At 34.7% G+C, this 20,478-nt stretch overlaps 1 protein-coding gene across 5 annotated transcripts in view; it reads right to left on the bottom strand.

Moving 5' to 3' along the window:
• TASOR (transcription activation suppressor) overlaps window positions 1-20,478 on the bottom strand; it is a 51,426-nt gene that overhangs the window by 20,137 nt on the left and 10,811 nt on the right. For all 5 annotated transcript variants that reach the window (XM_061396619.1, XM_061396621.1, XM_061396617.1 and 2 more), the window contains exons 3-14: window positions 20,170-20,262; window positions 19,315-19,387; window positions 18,722-18,813; window positions 18,083-18,244; window positions 16,441-16,565; window positions 14,935-14,966; window positions 14,085-14,190; window positions 13,183-13,286; window positions 12,999-13,102; window positions 2,622-2,694; window positions 2,460-2,531; window positions 426-1,127 (exon numbers count right to left, since the gene is read on the bottom strand). In XM_061396619.1, the coding sequence (XP_061252603.1) occupies window positions 426-1,127; window positions 2,460-2,531; window positions 2,622-2,694; window positions 12,999-13,102; window positions 13,183-13,286; window positions 14,085-14,190; window positions 14,935-14,966; window positions 16,441-16,565; window positions 18,083-18,244; window positions 18,722-18,813; window positions 19,315-19,387; window positions 20,170-20,262 (1,738 nt within the window). The remainder of the gene's footprint in view (window positions 1-425; window positions 1,128-2,459; window positions 2,532-2,621; window positions 2,695-12,998; window positions 13,103-13,182; window positions 13,287-14,084; window positions 14,191-14,934; window positions 14,967-16,440; window positions 16,566-18,082; window positions 18,245-18,721; window positions 18,814-19,314; window positions 19,388-20,169; window positions 20,263-20,478) is intronic.

Here is a 20,478-nt window from a genome sequence, read left to right as displayed (position 1 = left end):
GTACCTTTCCAATTATAAAAGTAAAGAAATATTAAAGGGAAGCAGCTCCAATTAGGAAGGTGATAGCTGAACATACTTTATTTTCTTATTTTAGCCTCAAGGGACACAATTCAGAAATCTGACATACGAACACGAGAGCTGGCAAATACTTTCTGTAAAGGATCAGAGAGTACGTATTTTAGCCTTTGTGGACCACACAATCCGTCTCAACTGTGCCATTATGGGGTAAAAACGGCTAAATACACAGAAACAAATAGGTAAGGCTGTATTCCTGTAAAATATCCTTTAGAAAAACAGGGGACTGGCTGGATTGGCTCTCAACCTATAATTTGCAAACCCTTGTTATGAGGAGAAAAGATAGAACTACTTAACTATGTTTTTGGTTGTTACTTTTACACTATATAAAAGCAATTCTGGTATTTTACCTTCATACAGATGGCAATTTTCAGATAAATTACTGGTTTTGGCAAGCTTTCTCGTATTTTCAGGTAGATCCTCAAGCTTCCTCTTCAAGACAGTTTTGCTTCTCATATCTTCTGTGTCTGAGTCCCCACCCACATTTTTTTTCTTACACTGAATTAAATTAATCAATTCTTTGACTCTGTCCTTATCATAATCCAAAGAATGAGATGACTTCTGCTTTCCAGATAAAACAGTTTCACCCCTTGAGTTATTTCGTTTTCCAAATTTCATTTTTGTACCATTCATTTCTTCTTCTTGGCCCTCATAATCTGAAAGTGGACTAAACTGTTGAAGTTTTCTATTTTCTTCAAATAGCTCTTTTAATTTATAAATAGGTAACTGATACATTTCAGGTCGAAAAATATAGGTGTGCAAACAATTATCAATATGGGATTTATTTTTTGGAGCTGAATATAAGAATTTTTTATCATCTAATCGTGAATCATACGGAAACATGATAAACTCTCGTTTACCTGAACCAAAACCTCTCTTAAAAAATTCACTTACATACTTCTCAACAACAGAATGAAAATTTATAGTATTTATATTTTTGAATTCCTTTCGACACTGAATCAAAGCAAATTGTAAAAATTGAGTTATTTTTAACACATCTGACATGCTCTCATGTTTTTCCTGAGGTACTGCACTGGTTGAACCTTTTTGTGCTGTAAACAAACAAAAAAAGCAAACCATGTTAGTAATCAAGAAACTAGACAAGTACAGGTCTACATTTTGTCAAAGCAGTGTAATGACACTCATACATTAAAGGTGGACCAAACCAATATATACCCTAATGAAAAGTAAAAGTCACTCAGTCATGTCTGACTCTTTGCAACCCCATGGACTATATAGTCCTTGGAATTCTCTAGGCCAGAATACTGAGTGGGCAGCCTTTCCCTTCTCCAGGGAATCAAACCCAGGTCTCCCACATTGCGGGTGGGTTCTTTTAGGAGCCTAACCACAAGGGAAGCCCAAGAACACTGGAGTAGGTAGCCTATCTCTTCTCCAGGGGATCTTTCCGACCCAGGAATCGAATCGGGGTCTCCTGCATGGCAGGTGGATTATTTACCAACTGAGCTACCAGGAATATGTATCCTAATACATGTATGTTATATAAGAATACACAAATAGCATGCCTCTAAGCCCAGGAGCATAAAATGGGCCAATAAGAAACTAAAACATGAAAATTACGGAATATTATTTTTAAAGGGAAGAACACCTGCCCACTGAAGATCCTTGTCATGTCCCTAGGCATCAACTAGTGGCAAGCAAAATATAAGGAGAAACAGGGAAAAAGGGCAAAATCTGAGGCTCCTAGAAAGACTATGATGTCATTCCTTCCTGTTTTAATGTTAACAGACTTAACTTTACATGAACTCTATCCCCATAAGCAGATAGGCAGGCGCTGCACTGCTACAATAGAGAATCTCTCTTTTTTTGTTTGCCATGCCCCAGGTCTTGAAGGATCTTGGGTCCCCTATTAGAGACTGAATCCGGGTTCTCGGGAGAGAAAGAGTCCTGACAAGTCAACTGCCAGGAAATTCCCATGAATCTCACTTTTGCATTAAAGTTCATTCTTAGAAATGGTGACTAGAAAAATTTCCCTAAAATAGTGTGAAGATTCTTATTAATTTTGAATGGTTCAATACGTAAGCTAGTGCATGACGCACTTAACGTTACTAAAATTTGAATGCAAAAATGAACTAAGCTTAAAAAAAAAACTTAAAATAGAAACCCTGAAAACCTAAGCTATATTACTGTAACAATTTCAATCAATGTTTAGTGAAAACACTGATAAAAACCAAAATAATTTTTCATAGAAAAAGAAAAAAAAAAGCCATATAATTTGTGTTTTATATGGTTAATACCTCTTAATATCTCCATTATTTCCCAAAACATGGTATAAGAAAGTCAAAATGCTCACCAAGTTACCTGAAAATTTGCACTAAAATGCAGTTATCTATATGTAACTAGATTTAGATAGCCAATGAACTTACAAGGAACTATTCCTCTAGGTTCTTGAAATAGAAACAAAGCATGTAAAACTCGAGGCTTAGCAGTTTGATGTTCTAAAAAAAAACAAGAGAAATTCATTAGCAATATGTGTTAACTTTGAAAAAGTTAAAGGAAAACCAGAAAAAATTAAAGAGACCACCTACCATATGGAGGAACCATTTGATAAGGAGAGAGAAGAAAAAGGTATCCTCGGTCTCCCAAAGGTTTAACAAGAACCTGCATTTTTAGAAGGAAGAAGAAGTTGAATTTGCTTTATTATTCACCAGAAGGCAGAAACATAGCAAGCAGTTCCTACTAATTGTAAGGAAAGCAAAAAGTTTTTATCTTTTTAAGGAAAAGTACTGCTACTGATTTAGATAAAAACCCTACCAATTCTCTGTGAACCAGATTCCAACTAATTAAGAATTCCTTAAGTTTTCACAGTTTTAATGAGAAAATATTACTGAAAGAATTCTAAGTAACTGTTAAATCAACTTGCTCATTTTTCCTTGAAACTAAAAGAATCAAACAAAAACTAAAACTTCAAATATTTTCCTCAGCAATTCAGAAGCCATGTTAAAAATTGCCAAGGTGGTGTGCTACATGTTAGAGATACGAAACAAGCAGGACCAAATGCTGCCTTTCAAGAGCTCAGGCTAACTTCAAATGCGAAGTGTTGCTATAATCTCTTTCTTCACGTATGTAATGAACATCTTTCACATGTAAAGTAATCCTGCCTTACCAGAGATAACGTGAGAAACAAGCAGCACAAGATCCTTGATCAAAAGGAGTTTATAACTGGGTGGTGAAAGTAACACAAGAAATATCAATAATTAGATAGACAGGAAAGGTCTCCAAAAGTTTTACAAAGCACAGAAAGGGAAAACATATTTAGAGTATATGGCAGGTGGAGTTCAAAGGATGGGTACATTGCCAACAGCCTAAGATTGTGGGAAAGACATTTCAATAGAGGCTACATCACGAGCAAAGGCAGAGTTACAACATGATGGATGGACAGTTTGCAGGCATCAGAGTACTTACGACTGGCCAAGGGTGAGCAGAGACTAGAAGAAACATTAAGACAAATCTAGAAAGAAAGATCAAGGGCTAGATTTTAAGAAGACAAAAACGCCAAGTTAGCCAGAAATGCCCTGGAGAGTATACCCTTTTGAGCTGAAGTGTTTCCCTAAAAAATACCGAAAACTTGATAGCACTGGAGGAAAGAAAACAACATAATGCGAATAACTCAGTTCACAGACTGCTGCAATAGTTCACAGTGTTTTTTGGATTAAAGAAAGGGTATACTCAGTCAAGGAAGAACTGAGTATGGCAGCAGAACGCAAAGGGACTCTGGATTCGAGAAGAAAACTTGTGCTACGTAAATTTCCATGACACAACTCCAGTAAACAAAGTCTGTGTAAGAACCATAATTTAAAGGGCTGAAGTGACTATGCTACCATTTACATTTAATAAAAGCACTGCTTGAAAACCCAGAAGTACAGGGGACAACGCATCTGCAAAATCTGTTTCCGATTTAAAACCTTAAAATGTTTTCTGTATCCCTTTTAACATTTTGCCCAAACTCTTGGTTTGTCAGAACAGAAAACTAGGAGACGTGAATAACAGCTTCATGTTTTGTGGTTGCTGAGAAAAAACACAATTAGATTTATTTAACTTCTGACCCACTGCAAATCCAAGGTTTTTTCTTTTTTTTTAACCCCCGCTGGCTTAGTGGCCTAAAGACTCTAGTTCCCTAAAGGGAGTCAACGTCCCCAGAGACCCATGAACCACAAGGACTCTACACTCAGAAACAACTCAGGCAGACAGAAGCCCCAGCAATAACATCTGTAGCATCAACCAAAAGAAACACTTTTCAATCCTGCAGAAAAGGAAGCCCCTGTGAATTCTGTACTGATGCCTCTATTTATTACACCTTACTGCTTCCTCCGCACTCAGAAAACATTATTAACCCAGTCGGTGAATTTATATTACCAGATTCTACTTCTGACATTTTGGCTTTCCAGACAATGTTACAGGAATAAAAACAAAGAGTATTAAAAATATAAAATATTAAGCTCAGAATCTTAAACTGTCAAGCTTCTGAAAAAATAACATACCCTAAGTGAGATTCAGCAAAGACAACAGACTTTTCCAATCATCAGATAAAATATATAAAATAACATGTATGAATGTTTAAAGAAACATTGTAGCAGAACTGAAAACACGTTCACACACAAACTGGCATACACATGTTCACAGCAGCAATAGTCTTAATAGCTAAAGAGTGGAAACAACTGGTGACTGGACAAACGGCATGTGGCCTATCCAGAGGGAAATAAAGGAGATGAAGCAGTGATACATACCATGATAAGGATGAATCCTAAAAGTACTATGCTAAGTGAAAGAAGGCACTAAAGGCCACATATTACTTGATCACATTTATATAAAATGTCCACAATACAAAAAACCATAAAGACAGAAGTAGATTACTAGTTGCCAGAGACTGGTTGCGGGGGAGAGGGTGGGAGAGGGAAAATATGGAGTGAATGCTTAGTGAATAGGAAGTTTCTTTTGGGGGTGATGAAAATATTCTGGAAAAAGATGGTGGCAATGGTTGCATAACCCTGCAAATTCATTAAAAATCACTTAACTATATATTTTAAAATGGCTAAAACAGTGAGTCAATTAAGAAACATAACCAAGGGAACATCAGAATATAATCTCTACCTCCTAGAAGAGTCTTTGGCACATAATAAATCTTTCTGAAAGAATTAACAAAAATCTGTTTAAAAAAGAAAAAATAAAAAGGTAGATCTCAAAAAGAATCTAAGATAGCTTATAGAAATTAAAAATAAATTCTGTGAAATTAGAAACTCAATGAATTTATTAAACAGCAAATAAAACACAGCTAAAGATAGAATTTACAATCTAGAATGTACCTATGATGAAATTACTAGAAATGCAGTACAAATAAGGCAAAAAACACAAGAAAGACTGACAGGGAGAACAGAATGATGTTTCAGAGTCCTAAGAAGTCAATCAAAAGAGAAAGAAGGAGAAGTATAGTCTGTGAGATAATGACTAAAACATTCTTAGTTATTAGAAATAAAGATATAAATCTATAAATATGAAAAAATATACACCAAGCTGGATAAATAAGAAATCTACACCTAGATATATTTAATGTAACTGTAAAACATCGAAGACAAAGAATTAAAAAAAAAAAAAAAAGACAAAGAATTTAAAAAGCAACCAGAAAAAAAACAATGACCTACAAACAAACCATCATTAGACTATACAACTAGATCTCTCAACAAAAACAGAAGCAAGAAGACATTGTAGCATATACAGTCAAAGTGCTGAGAGAAAATAGCTGTCAACCAGAATTGTGTCCCTAGGATTTAACAATTAAATAACACACATTTTTCTCAAATCCAGAGGGGGCATGTACAAAAACTGAACACAGAGTTTTATAAAGTCAAATCTCAAAAAAATTTCAAATAATTACCTATCTTGATTTCAACGCAATTCAAAGAAAAAATGTATTCAGATACATTTGAAATTTTAAAAATATACCTCTACATCATGTGACAAACGAAGTCATAATGGAAACTTTAAAAACACTTAGAATTGAATAGTAACAAAAATACTACATATTAAAACATGTGGAAAGTAACTAAAAAAGTACCTGGAACTCAAAGTTCATTGACCATTTTTTCTTATGTAAGAAGTCAGAAATAATTAAATACCACCACCAGTCCCAAGTAGACTAAAACTAACAGCTAAAATTAATAAACCAGGAAAACAAAGGTACAAAGGAGGATCAAAACCAAAATTTGGTTCTTCAGATGAATAAAGGCAACAGACCTTTGGTGAAAGTACTAGTAAGAGACAGCATAATAAAATACTATTTGTAAAAATGCTCACAGTGGCTATTAAAAAGACTATAAAAATAATCCTCACTGGGTACATTTTCTAAAAATAGAAAACAGACATTTCCTAAAAATAAATAAAACCATAATATACCCAAGTTGACCCAAGAAGAAAGAGAAAATCTGAATTTTCTATTTAAAAAAAATTGAATCATAAACCCATAAACATTTTACACAGTTTTACAGTTAAGTGCCACCCAACATCCAAAGAACAGACTCTTCTCATTATATATACATCCATTTTTTGCAAAATGAGGAAACACTACCTACAATTCTAGGAAGCTACATAACCTTGCTACAAAAAGTAGATCAGTAGAATATAAGAAAGAAAAATTGTGGACACCTCTCACCCATCATCACAGGTACAAAACTCCTAAACAAAACATTCACACAATAAGCCAAGTATTTTTAAAGAGCAGGGGATGGTATTCTAAACCAGAAGCACAGGAACAGTTTAACACAGAAAATAGATAAATGCATCTTATTAAGTTTATATGATAAATACTATGTGTGACAATAAATTGTATGTGTCAACTTCACTGGGCCACAAGGTGTCCAGATATTTGGTCAATCTTCATTTTGGGTGTTTCTGAGGATGTTTTGGGATGGGTTAACTGTACACAGATAGGTACACATATAGAATAAAGCAGGCTGCCCTCTCCAATGTGGGTGAGTCTCATCAGTTGCAGGTCTGATTAGAACAAAAATGCTTACCCTTCCTAGAATAAGAGGAAATTCTTCTTGCTTGCCTGCCTTTGAGTCGGGACACTGGTTTTTCTCCTACATTTGAAATACCAGTTCTTCCTGGCCTCAAGCTTGCCAGTCCCTAGATTGAAACGGTCAGATCTCCTGGTTCTGAAACACTTGGATTCAGACTGTAAACTATGACATCAGCTCTCCTGGGTCTCCAACTTACCAACTACAAACCTTAAGACTTTTCAGCCACCATAACTGTGAAAGCCAATGCTTTATAATAAATCTCTATCTGTATACAGTTGATACCTGAACAATGTGGGGGTTAGGGGAACCAACCCCCATGCAGTTGAAAAATATGCATGTGACTTTATAGTTGGCCCTCCAAGTCCACGGTTTTGCATCTGCAGATCTAAGCAACCATGGATGATGCAGTACCGTAGTACACATTTAATGAAAAAATTTGCACACAAGTAGACTTGCATATGGAGAAGGCAATGGCACCCCACTCCAGTACTCTTGCCTGGAAAATCCCATGGACGGAGGAGCCTGGTGGGCTGCAGTCCATGGAGTCGCTAAGAGTCAGACACAACTGAGCGACTTCACTTTCACTTTTCACTTTTATGCATTAGAGAAGGAAATGGCAACCCACTCCAGTGTTCTTGCCTGGAGAACCCCAGGGATGGGGGAGCCTGGTGGGCTGCCATCTATGGAGTCGCAGAGAGTGGGACACAACTGAATCAACTTAGCAGCAGTAGCAGCAGACTTGCATAGTTTAAACCAAAGCTGTTAAAAGTATCAACTGGATATCCTATCAGTTCTGTTCCTCTCGTGTCACTCTAATACACCATGTAACCATCTCAATAAATAAATACAGAAAAATTCAATAAAATTCAAAACCCACTGAAGGTTAAAAAATAAAGAAGGAAAAACATTAATAAAGGTAACTATGAAAAACCTACTGCAAAGTCCCAACCTAATGGTTAATGTTAGAAGTGTTCTTCTGAAGATCAAGATAAGAATGCCTACAGTAATCACTTCTATTCAACATCATACTAGAGATCCTAGATTAGAGGGGGGGAAAAAAAAATGGTGCTCCTGGAAAATGAAACATATAGAGCAATCCCAAAGAATGAACAAAAATGAACAAATTATTCAAATTTCATATACTGATCTGACATAAATATGATTTTGGTACATAAATATCAATTACATTTCTAAATACACAATAAAATGTACTGAAATGGAATATACTGTTTACAACAGCATCAAAAAAAGCAAAATGTCTGGTGATAAAACAAAAAATGAGCAAGACTTGTATTCAGAAAATTATAAAATTGTTAAAAGAATACCCTTCTGAGAGAAGATAAGACCATATCACATGGATATGGTCTTTGTTCATGGATAAGACCATATCACAAAGATGTCAATCCTCTTGAATTTGACCTACCAATTTAATACAATTTCAATTTTTAAATTCCAATGGGGATTTTTTTTCTTGTGCAGGAAAGGTGAGGAACTAACAAGCTTATTCTAAGATTTTTTGAAAAAAGTAAACCAATTCTTAAATTTTGGGGGGAAGAAAAAAAAATCCCAATCTCAAATAGCGAAACACTCCAAAAACAATGAAAACAGTGGGCAATTTGCCCTACCTGATATCAAGACTTCTTAGTGGAGAGAGGATGCACTATTCAGTAAATTTTTAGGTTCAGGAACAACTTGTTAGATTCATATTGGGGAAAAAAATGAGATTGGATTTCTTTTGTGTCTTGTATCACACAAAAGTTAAAAAAAAATACATATACATATATTTTTTAAAAAGTTATGTGTCAGATGCATATCAGAATTATCTTGCAATTTTTTGAAAAATACAAATGCCCAGGTATTGCTTTTTTTCCCTCCAGATATTTTTCTAATGAGCAGTTATGTTTAAAAACACCTGGACTATAATCTTTTATTTTTTACCTAGTTTCACTTTTTCTACTTCATATTCAGTGTTCCCATTTCATTTAGTTTATGTTTTCCAATTTCCCCCCTTTTTTTGATGTTCTTTCTCAAGCCTTTATCAAGTGTAGTAGAAAAACTTTTGTATACAAGTATATAAATAATACGTATTATATACATATATATATATTCAAGAAATTTTAAGAATTTTTGCCTAACAAAAAATTTATGACATTTTGATTCCACTTGTTTGACTTAGTATGAATAGAATGCTGCTGCTGCTGCTGCTAAGTCGCTTCAGTTGTGTCTGACTCTGTGCGACCCCATGGATTGCAGCCCACCAGGCTCCTCCGTCCATGGGATTTTCCAGGCAAGAGTACTGGAGTGGGGTGCCATTGCCTTCTCCGATGAATAGAATGCTAGATTTCTAATTAAAAAAAAAAAAAAAAAAACAGATACGCAACAAGCAACAAAGGTTTAATGTATAGCATGGGGAACTGTAGTCAGTATCTTATAAAAACCTATAATGGAAAATAATTTCAAAAATAATATATGTGTATATGTATAACTGAACCACCTTGCTGTGCTTCTGGAACACCGTAAGTCAACTATACTTCAATAAAATACATATATATTAAGAAAAAAAAGCTAAGTACCAAAGGAAAAATCATAACATTCAAAAAAATGTAGGATAATAGTATCTATAAGATCTAGGAGCAAGGAAAAGATTTCTTAAAACAAGTCACTATCAGTACTTAACATTTAGACAGACAAATTCAATTACATTACAGTTATGAACATCTATTCTCCAAAAAACACTGAATAAAGTAGAAAGGCAAGTATAAATTATGAAAAAAAAATTACAGCACACAGCTGAGTATTAGTTCCCAAAATAAATCTGAAACTCCTCAAATTAATAAAAAAAACACAAGCCACTCTATATTGGAATATAATCTGCAAAAAATACTGAATCACTATGCTATATAACTGAAACTTGCACAATACTGTAAATAACCATACTAAAAACCACAAGACACTGAAAAGGAAAAACTGGCAATGGAACATTAAAAGACTTTTAAAGTCTGACTATATCAAGCAATTATGATGATGTAAGTTAATGGGAATTTGTTGGTACTGAGGGTATAAACTGGTACAACCACTTAAAATGCATTATTTTGTACAGCCAGTCATATGTTATGATTCAGTAATTCTACTTCTAAATAATAAATCGAATATACTACATGTATACCTGAGAGAAAATTACCCTGTACACATACACCAAGATACTCAAAATATTCATATCAGAGACAATATTCAAATTTAGGAACATTTCTCTCATGTTTTTTCTTATACTAAAGTCAACTTTAAGAATTTGACTTCACTGCGTTGTATACCTGGAACTAACACAACATTATAAATCAAGTATACTTCAATAGCTTTTTTTGAAAGAGTTAATTTCACTGACCATCAACTGAAAGAGAATTTAGTATTTTATTTATCTTATAAATATCCCTGTGGGAAAATACAACTTTGCTGAATTCTGTGTCCCTGCAAAAAGCCCTAGCCTTCTGACATGCAGAAATGTACATAGAGAATGTTTGTTTTCATTTGCCCCAGAAATATTACACTCTTCACACATTTTAAGAATTACATCTATAGACAATTACCTAGTTAACTACTCTGATCCAAAAGGATACATTTCTGCTATCTCCCTAAAAGTGCTAAGTGAGCACACAAAAGTTTACAGTAGATTAGGTTCCTAGATTAAGTCCCAAGGTGCCTGGAAGACTGAAGAGCTAGCTATCTCCCTAGGTATTTAGGTCCAAGAGGGCTAACTGGCTCCAGAAGAGTTTTTATTCACCAAAGGTTGGAGTTAACATTCATTACATTTCAAGGATATCTTCTTAGGAGAGAAGGGAAATAGCTGCCTCCTTCGCTTTATGAAGGAAAAATCATCTCACCCCTTGCCTATGGAGTGTCCAACTACTTGCATAGAGTAACTGACCCGAGTCTGGATGCATTGCCCTAAGGGTATGAAATAGAGCAAAGGAGAGCCAACACATGTATTACCTACTGTGAGGTGTTCACTAAATCTCTCTGATCCACAATATCTCCTGTATATATTCAGGATAAAATTATTTAGAACCCAAGAGTCCCCAATGTACCTCCCATTATTACGACAACTATGAAGGATATAGCTATAATTAGAATAATTCCCAATGGGGCTTGCAGGAAAGAGGGGAGCTATACAAAATGTCAGTTCATTAGATTCATGTGGTGTATCCTTATGGAATGCCTGTGCCTTCTAAGACAGAGGATCTTACTTTACTTCTTGATTCTGGGAAGACCCAGTCCTCCACAAACCTAACCTTATACTTGCTCAGGTGAAGAACAAAATGCTAGTATCCTTCCTATCCTGATTTTCACTATTAGGCACTAAACAGATGTTGTATTTTTGTGATAAACTCCTCAACGTCAAGATTCACAATATGCATTCTATGAAATTCAAGAACTGAACAGATTTGGATAACTCAATATTCTATTATATCCAAACTTACTACTTAAACTTAATGAACTCAGGAACTGAATAGATTTTGATCATGAGGAAAGCTTGTATCACAGATGAGCTTGGGGGGTGGGGATAAGAAACACAAAGATAAATGTAAACGAATGCCCATATATATGTAAATGTGCATATGCGTGTGTTCAAAGATGCCTAACCTACAGGTTTATAGCTGGTCTCAAACAGTTATTGCTAATAAGTGTACAAACTCTGCCTATAAGTTCTGTACATAATTTGACTCTCCCACCTATAAATGATGGGTTGATTAAGCAAATGTATAACCATATAATGAAATTCTATGTAGTCATCTATAAAGTTACAAGTTCTAAAAAAAATCACTGATCCAACTTTCCATTTGACTACTGGGAAACCGAGGCTCAAAAAATGAGGAGTAAAAAGACGACTGCTGAAAACTTTGTATTAAACAGCATACTTGTGTAAAAAAACCTCTCTCTATTCTTTGCCACTGGAATGTCCCTTAAACATTTGAACACAAGCTCACCTACCTCATGTTAACAGAAATCCTGGAATAGCCACTCTTTCCTGCAATCACCTCCTCTCCTTCAACTAACCTATACATAGTAGCATCACATAACCATTTTCTATTCATTTCTGAATCCATCACAGTCTGATGCCTGAACTAGTAATCCCTCCACCCAAACTCAATATACACAATATGCACTAAATTAGATACTACCTAGTAAATATCCCTTAAACTGATCTCTTCTTTATCCTTTCTCATCACACCTACCATTCACTCTAAATGGTAGTTTCCTACCTCATCTCCCCTCTCAATTAATTCTCTACAGAGAAACCTAAGTAAATTTTCAAAACAGAGCTCTGATCACACTACATAATCAAAACCTCATCCCATTCTTTAAAATCTATTTCTATAGTATCAAGTCCAAATGTACAAACATTTGAGCACAACATAGCCCCTACACACTTTTCTAGCCCTATTTTCTACCACTTTACCCTCTAATATTTTTATACTTTCAACCTCATCAAGGGCCTTGTTCTTTCTCAATCTTCAAATACAGCAGTCTCTACTGAAACAAATGAGCAACTCCATTCACCACATAATCCAGGGAAATAGTCTCCTGTCTCATTCTTTACCAAACTATATACCCTGCATAAAAATGGGATAGTAAGTACTTGCTGAATATCACAGTCACAAAACACAATCAAGATACTTCATGGAAAAGATTAAGTCTATAGAGGATCTAGTGTCATGGCTAAAAAAGAATAGCACCAAAGGCCATAATAAAACACTTTTAACCAAATGGCAGCAACAGAGACTTCGTGGTATTTTCAGAGGCAAAAATGAAATAAACTGAAATATTATCATAATCACTTGTTAATATGAATGTTTCTAAGGAAGGAGGAACATCTGAAAACCTTTAACTCACAAGTTTCTCCTTCTCTAGTTTCTGCAGCAAACTCTCCATGTTACTTCCAATCCTTGTCTTTTCTACAACTTCATAAAGGCTGCAATACATTCCATTCTTCAAAACTGAGATAAGAAAAAATACACAGTTAGTATTCATGTCAAGTCTGCTTCTTATACATTGTAATAAAATTAAATTGCTCTACCTTCATTTGGACCAAAGTAAGTTTCCTTATAAAATAGTGCTGGAGGGATTTTCTGTTTCAGTTGATCCATACTCATAACTGTTTCAACATCTAACTTCTCAGGACTGAAAGAAAATTGAAAAGGCTTATTTGCTTTATCTGTATTTTTAACTCTAGTAAAATAACTCTCTCTCAGTCACTCTCTCTGTCTCTCAGACACAGATATCTGGATGGAATACAAATGAGCATATTTATTAGTATCATACTTGATATTTGATATGTGAAGTTCACATGTATATACGGGTAGCTAAATAGCCCAGCAATATTACCAACCTTTCTTTAAGCCAGAAGCTAATACCAATTTTATCAGCCACAAAGGATAAAAAGTCATCATTTAATTAAAGGCAATTCAAGTATGAACAGTTAAATTGCTCTTCTACCATTTATGAGGGCTCATAACATTTACTGTGGTGTAGCAAAAGATCGTTTTAAATCTTTCAATTCCAACTTATGTTGCAAAGGACTGAAAACAGCCTATAAATTTTAACTAAACTCACACATCAAGCTGTTTTCAGTCTATTATGTTCAAATTGCTAAAAAAAAAAAAAAACCTATCTACTTAGGACAAAACTTGTAAAAATCACTTTTAATATTTAAATCACTAAGAAAAAGTTATATGCCATGAATGTATATAACTATTTAGCCTATCTGCAAATCAAAACAGAAAAGTAGAGAACTTTTTTAAACCTGTTTCCAAGTTTTCAAATCAATCTTTTTTTAAAAAACCAATCAGTATTTATATTTAAGTTCTTATGGATCAAAGTAAAAGTTAAATGTGAGAAAAACAAAAGCAAATTTTAAATGTAAGTAAGAACTGAATAATTAGCAACTAATTCTACTTTCTTACAATACAACATACTTACAGCTTGACAGGCAAAAAAGCACGAGTGGCTGACCTCAGAGAAATGTAACACAAAAGCTTTCCTTTATTTAAAAGCTGTCCTTTCCACAATGTGTAGTTAAATTTATCTAAATAAAAAGAATAATGACACAACTCAGACTCTCAGCAGCCCAGAAGCAAATACATGTTTACTAGATATAAGGGGGAAAATAATTGAGAAACATAGTTTAAGTAGAACAATCACACACACACACACACACACAAAGTCTTGACATTTCTATTTACAGAGAATTCAAACAATCGAATTTTTGTTTTGGGTATCTCTTTTCATACAAAATTATTCCAGATGAAAAAGATAACAAATTCATTTGCCTACATGTCCTCCTATCAGAATGCTGAGGAGCAAAGGCAATACGGTAATGCCCTCCTCTTCCCCCCAAAGGAGACGACACTAAATCCAGTCAACTATATGAACTCCACACAATGTCATATAGGTTCCACTTGCGTTCTCTTCATTGTGGAGAAACTTGCAGGTAGAAAATGTCAGTATTGCTTTTAATCTTCTCTCCTTAATTCTAAATCTCTGATGAAATTAATACTTATGTCTGAGTTGTGAAGCTTGTTTTATTTTTTTTTTACCTTTATCAATCAAAGCGCTACAATTCTTTGGACTATTCACAGTACCAGCAGATTCTCAAAGGAGACCATATGTTTGGATGACCAAGTGTCAATGCTACATCTTAACATGGCCTCGAGTTTTTCCATACTTTGCAGTCTCATTCATTATAAAAATAAACAAAGCACTTATTTTTTTTACTCAACATAATTCTTCTGATTTATAAAACTAAAGGAAAGAAATACAAGAATCTTACCTGTGTTTCTATCTGCATTAAAGCTGTTAGATCTACAAATAAATTTTTAAAAAGAAAAGAGAAATATTACTGATTACTAACAACATGAAAGTTAACATTTAACATTCAGGGCCTTGATAGAAATGCTATTTTTAATGGCATACTGTACAAAAAAAATAAATCCTTCCCTCCAAGTATGAAGAACAAATTACTTATTATAACATTTAATAAACACAAGTCTACGTGAAAAAAATCAGAATTACTTACTTGCCTCAAAAATTTTCCCAAAAACACCCATCAGGAGAGAATATAGTCCTTTAAAGTCTCTGTCAATTACTTGATTATAGTGATGAGATTTGAAGAAACAGCCTCAATCATATTTAAATATGTTCAGTTCAGTTGCTCAGTCATATCCAACTCTTTGCGACCCCATGAATCGCAGCACGCCAGGCCTCCCTGTCCATCACCAACTCCCGGAGTTCACTCAGACTCACGTCCATCGAGTCAGTGATGCCATCCAGCCAACTCATCCTCTGTCGTCCCCTCCTCCTCCTGCCCCCAATCCCTCCCCCAGCATCAGAGTCTTTTCCAATGAGTCAACTCTTCGCATGAAGTGGCCAAAGTACTGGAGTTTCATCGTTCAATAAATATTTACTGAGTGTAAGTAAGTGTTAGTCGCTCAGACGTGCCCTACTCTTTGCGACCCCAAGGACTGCAGCCCACCAGGCTTCTCTGTCCATGAGATTTTCCAGGCAAGGATACTGGAGTGGGTTGCCATTTCCTTCTCCAGGGGATCTTCCCAACCCAGGGATCAAACCCGGGTCTCCTGCACTGCAGGCAGATTCTTTACCGACTGAGCTACAAGGGAAGCCCAAAAACTGTAAACTTCTATCAATTATTAGGCACAGTTCTGGATAACAGAATTACAGGGAGGAACAAAACCCTTGCCTTCACAGAGCTTACAATCTCATAAGGAAGACAGAAAACAGTCAAAAAGTAAATGTATAGTTTGCCAGTGGATGATCATTTTGTGCTCCACAAGAAAAGCCACTACAACAAGAAGCCTGTGTACCTCAACTGCAGAGGTGCTTGCAGCAGCTACTGTAATAGCAACAAGACCCAGGGCAGCCCCCCCACCTCCAAAAACAACGCATTTGAGGGGATTTCTGGCAGGCCAGTGGGTAAGACTCTGCACTTTCACTGCCAAAGCCCAGGGTTTGATCCCTGGTCGGTGAACTAAAATCCCTCATGCTGTGTGGCAGCCAAAAACAAAAAAAATGGCATTGGTACCAACTATATAAATTTTCAATATCAGGAAAAAAAAGGTTAATTGATGAGGTTTTAGTAAATTTTAGTTTTTATTTCCAGACATCTGTCTTTCTAATTTATTCCTTAAAAGTTGTCATGAACAATCCTGTATTTAATGAATTTCAAGAGAAGCAAAAAAAATGGAAAGTACTCCTAACTCAGCAGTGTAGCATATGTGACGACAGATTCTAAATGACATGTAAGATTCACAAGTCTTACCTTGATGAAGGTATGAACTTCTGAGTTTGTATATCGTCTTTATAAGCAAAAGACACAACTGCATATGGACACACGTGTCTTGGTCTTCGCCTTGGCTCATCAAAGACATACTCATAAAAATAATACTAAAAATAAGAAAACGCAGAGTCACCTCTCTTAAGAAGGCAAGAATTAGAGTGGAATGTTATATTTATCTGCCTGATATCTGAGAAACACAATATAACTGAAGTACCTCTAACGAAGTTATCTTTAAGCACTGCCTGTCAATTTATTTAAAATACTTTGTACTTTATATTAATTTCATAATATAAAAATATTGTGCTTATACACACACACACACACACGTATTGTAGGTATATATGTATCTCAAGTGCCAGGATACTAAAAAAGTTTACTTCTGAAGAGCTGACCACTGGGAATACGCAACAAATCTCCTCAAAAAAATTTAACAAATGGAGCGTAACTTCCAGGTCAGCTCACAAAAGCCACTGATATGGAAATAAAATAGTAAAAACACAATCTCAAGCAAACCTACCACTATGCTCATTATTTCAAAGGAAAAACAGATTCTTGATACCAACCACAGACAAGGCAATATAGGGAAGGTGGTAGAGATTACAAACACAGGTGACCATACTACTACTGTCCAGAAGGCAAGGAAATGAGTTAGTCCAGATGATTTTGGTGAATATAATTTTTGTTAAAAGGTCTTACCCACAGAGATTCTTCAAAAACAAAGGAGAAAGTATAAGTTTTTTTCAATGTAAATAAAGTAAAACATCAAAGGAAGGGAGAAAAAAAAAGAGAACATTTCCAGGGAGGGTAGCACCACCACTTTTATACACAATCCCTTTAGATATGCACATTTTTTTAAAAAAAGAATAACATTCCTTTATAGTCAAACACCATATAAAACCATGACTGATATCAAATATTATACTTTTAGGTATGTGTGCTGCTGCTGCTGCTGCTGCTGCTGCTGCTAAGTCGCTTCAGTCGTGTTCGACTCTGTGCGACCCAATGGACGGCAGTCCACCAGGATCCCTCCCTGGGATTCTCCAGGCAAGAGTACTGGAGTGGGTTGCCATTTCCTTCTCCAATGCATGAAAGTGAAAAGTGAAAGTAAAGTCACTCAGTTGTAGTTTACTATAAATCAATTATATCTGAATAAAGCTAAAAAATGAACTGCTTGAATTTTAGAAAAATACTAATAAAAATAGAATCTATCAAATCAGTAACACAAAGTGATAAGAATTAAGGTAATTTAGGGGGCTTTAACTTTAGCTTAAAGGTTGAGTAATTTTTATCAGACAGGAATTTTCAGGCCATAAGAAACCAAGACTTTAAGATGAAATGAGATTGCTGAGGGCAGTAATCATACAAAAAAACAGGCTGGAGGTCAATCTACAAGCAGGGAGAACTAGCAAGGCTAAGTAATCTGAATATCACCCTGAGGAGGACCACTGTATGTTTCTGAGCTGTCTTGGGAACACTGAACAAACAGCAGTGCGAATCACTCTACGATGGCAGTGCTAAGTCTACACTAGTGTGGTCGCAGAGGGAACTAAAAGGGAGATATTTTAAAGCATTTATTGACAAAGAGATATGAGGTCATAACACTAAAGTGGATCCAGGCACCTACCTGAGTAAGCTCATAGGCTCTGTAAGCCAGAAGTGATGTAATTCTATTAACATTCTTCGACATATGACATTCATGCTTTGGTGTTGGGTCCGAAGCACTTTTATTTAATACAGATTCTGAACTTTTTACACCCATGGTGTCATATACACTCTTTATTTTACCCTAAAATAGAGAAAATCTTTCACGTCCATCAAAACCTTATCATTGACTGTATGACATTAATATGATAGTATACCTCTGAATACAGATCAAAAAACTTATAACAAAAAAACTTGTAACAGTTTTTTTCTTTAATACTTGGTAATAAAGTAATAGCCAAAACTTTTACCAATATTGAAACAGTAAGAAAAAGTTACCCCGCCCCAGAAAAAAGTTTTGAATTTAATACAAGGAAATAAAAACTTTCTTCACAACACTCTTCACTTGCTTAAGTGACATTATCAATGTATTTCCCTCTTTCATTCTTTTCGTTGGAAAGGAAAGCTAACTTTAAGGTTCAGTAAATTCAGATTAAAGATGGCGAACTTCTCTCAAAAGTATCTTATATACCAAACACAAGCAAGTACTGGCTTTTAATCAAACTCCTAATCCAAATCAAATGTCATCTTTGATATACTGAAATATAAAAGTCAAAATTACCTTCATTATTTTAAAAATAACCACATCACCCACTGCCCCAGCTTCCAAAGGATTAGCTTGTAGTAAATCAGCATACCTAGAAAGATAGACACCTAGTAAAGAGACAAATGAAAGAATTATTAAGACAAATATAAAAAGTCCAAATACTTAACCTAATATTACAATTATATAATATTCTAATAGATAAAATTATAAGAGCTATTATACGATTATAATAAGAAATAAAGAGATAATTACAAGAGATAAAAGGTATCACACTTAAAAAAATGTAATGATGGTAAAAATAGCTGATATTGAACCAAAGCAAAAATAAAACCAGAAAAAACATGAAACTAATCAAATTTCTCAGTATCACTAGGACTAGACTAAGACATTAAAAGAAAAAAAAGATAACCCTTGTTCAATTGGAAGTATGCAAAATCAGAAACAAAGGATAAAACAGGTTTTATACTGCAGAACCTGAAACTAGTCTCTTTTTCTGGGAACATGACAAAGCATAAATGAATGTAATTTTTAGGACTGCAGCAAAAATAGATAATATATTTTAAAGGGCAATTTAGGAGTAGGTATATGATAAAAGAACAAAAGATTACCCATGGAAGGATTGCCAAGAATTGTTATTTTGGACTGGCCCACCTGTAGTCCTTTTTCACATATGCTCTGAACCTAAATAAACAAAACATGTCATCTTGTAGTCACATAACATTAAAAATGTGAAAAGATAGTCTATAAACTCATTTTAAGTAAAATCCAAGCTTCTAAACTATATTTTAACATTACAGAAATTATAAATATACATACTAGTTTACTCATAACTAAATATCAATGTACAACTGGTTTACATTTCCAATGTAACCACAGTTGAAATCTATTTTTTGTTTATGCCAAGTTGGACAGATACTCAGAATTCACGACATTCATATATATAAACATTCCCTTTTAGGGAGAATTGGAATTGGCAAAATATTTGAGAGACAGTAACTCCATCTAAACATCAAAGGAGAAAAAATAGTTCTCAGCACATATAATCAGCAATAGAGAAGATAATCTACTTTTTTTGGTCTTTATTTTTAATAAGCGGATAACTGCTTTACAATATAGTGTTAGTTTCTGCCATACATCAAGATGAATAAACCACAGGTATACATATGTCCCCTCCCTCTCAAATCTACCCCCCACCTCCCACTTGATAATCTACTTTAATAAAAGGAAAAGTATTTATTATCAAGCACATTCCAGGGGGGAAAAATAGCTCTGATCAAAGAAAAGAACGTATCTGAAAAACAAATCACAAAACAATGAAATACTTTGCGTTACTAAATCACTTTTTCCATTTATATATCAACAAATTGTTAGTTTATAAAAATCAAGTGTACTGAATAATTGCAAATTATTAACCTACAATGTAAACATTTTCAAATTACTTTTTATAAAATGAGTTCACTTACCTTATACCGATCAACCATCAGAAATGCATAGGATTCTGAAAGTTCTTTATCCAAACGACCATCAAACTTCAGTTCTCTTCGCTTTTCTGTAAACTAAATGAAATTAAATCTGTAACAATGCCTTAGCACATGCCTATGTTGTTCAAGTGAAGAGTTTCAGGAATTTTATTTCTCAGAAATTCCAGATCAGCACTTCCTTGGTGGCCCAGTCATTAGGACTCTGCACTTCCACTGCTGGGCACCCAGTTATGATCCCTGGTCTGGGAACTAAGATCCCACAAGCTGTGAGGCACAGCAAAAAAATTTCAA

This window comes from Bos javanicus, chromosome 22 (assembly GCF_032452875.1).
Source record: "Bos javanicus breed banteng chromosome 22, ARS-OSU_banteng_1.0, whole genome shotgun sequence".
Lineage (NCBI taxonomy): Eukaryota > Metazoa > Chordata > Mammalia > Artiodactyla > Bovidae > Bos > Bos javanicus.
The sequence above is the reverse complement of the archived record's forward strand: the minus strand, read 5'-3'. Positions and strand labels throughout refer to the sequence as shown.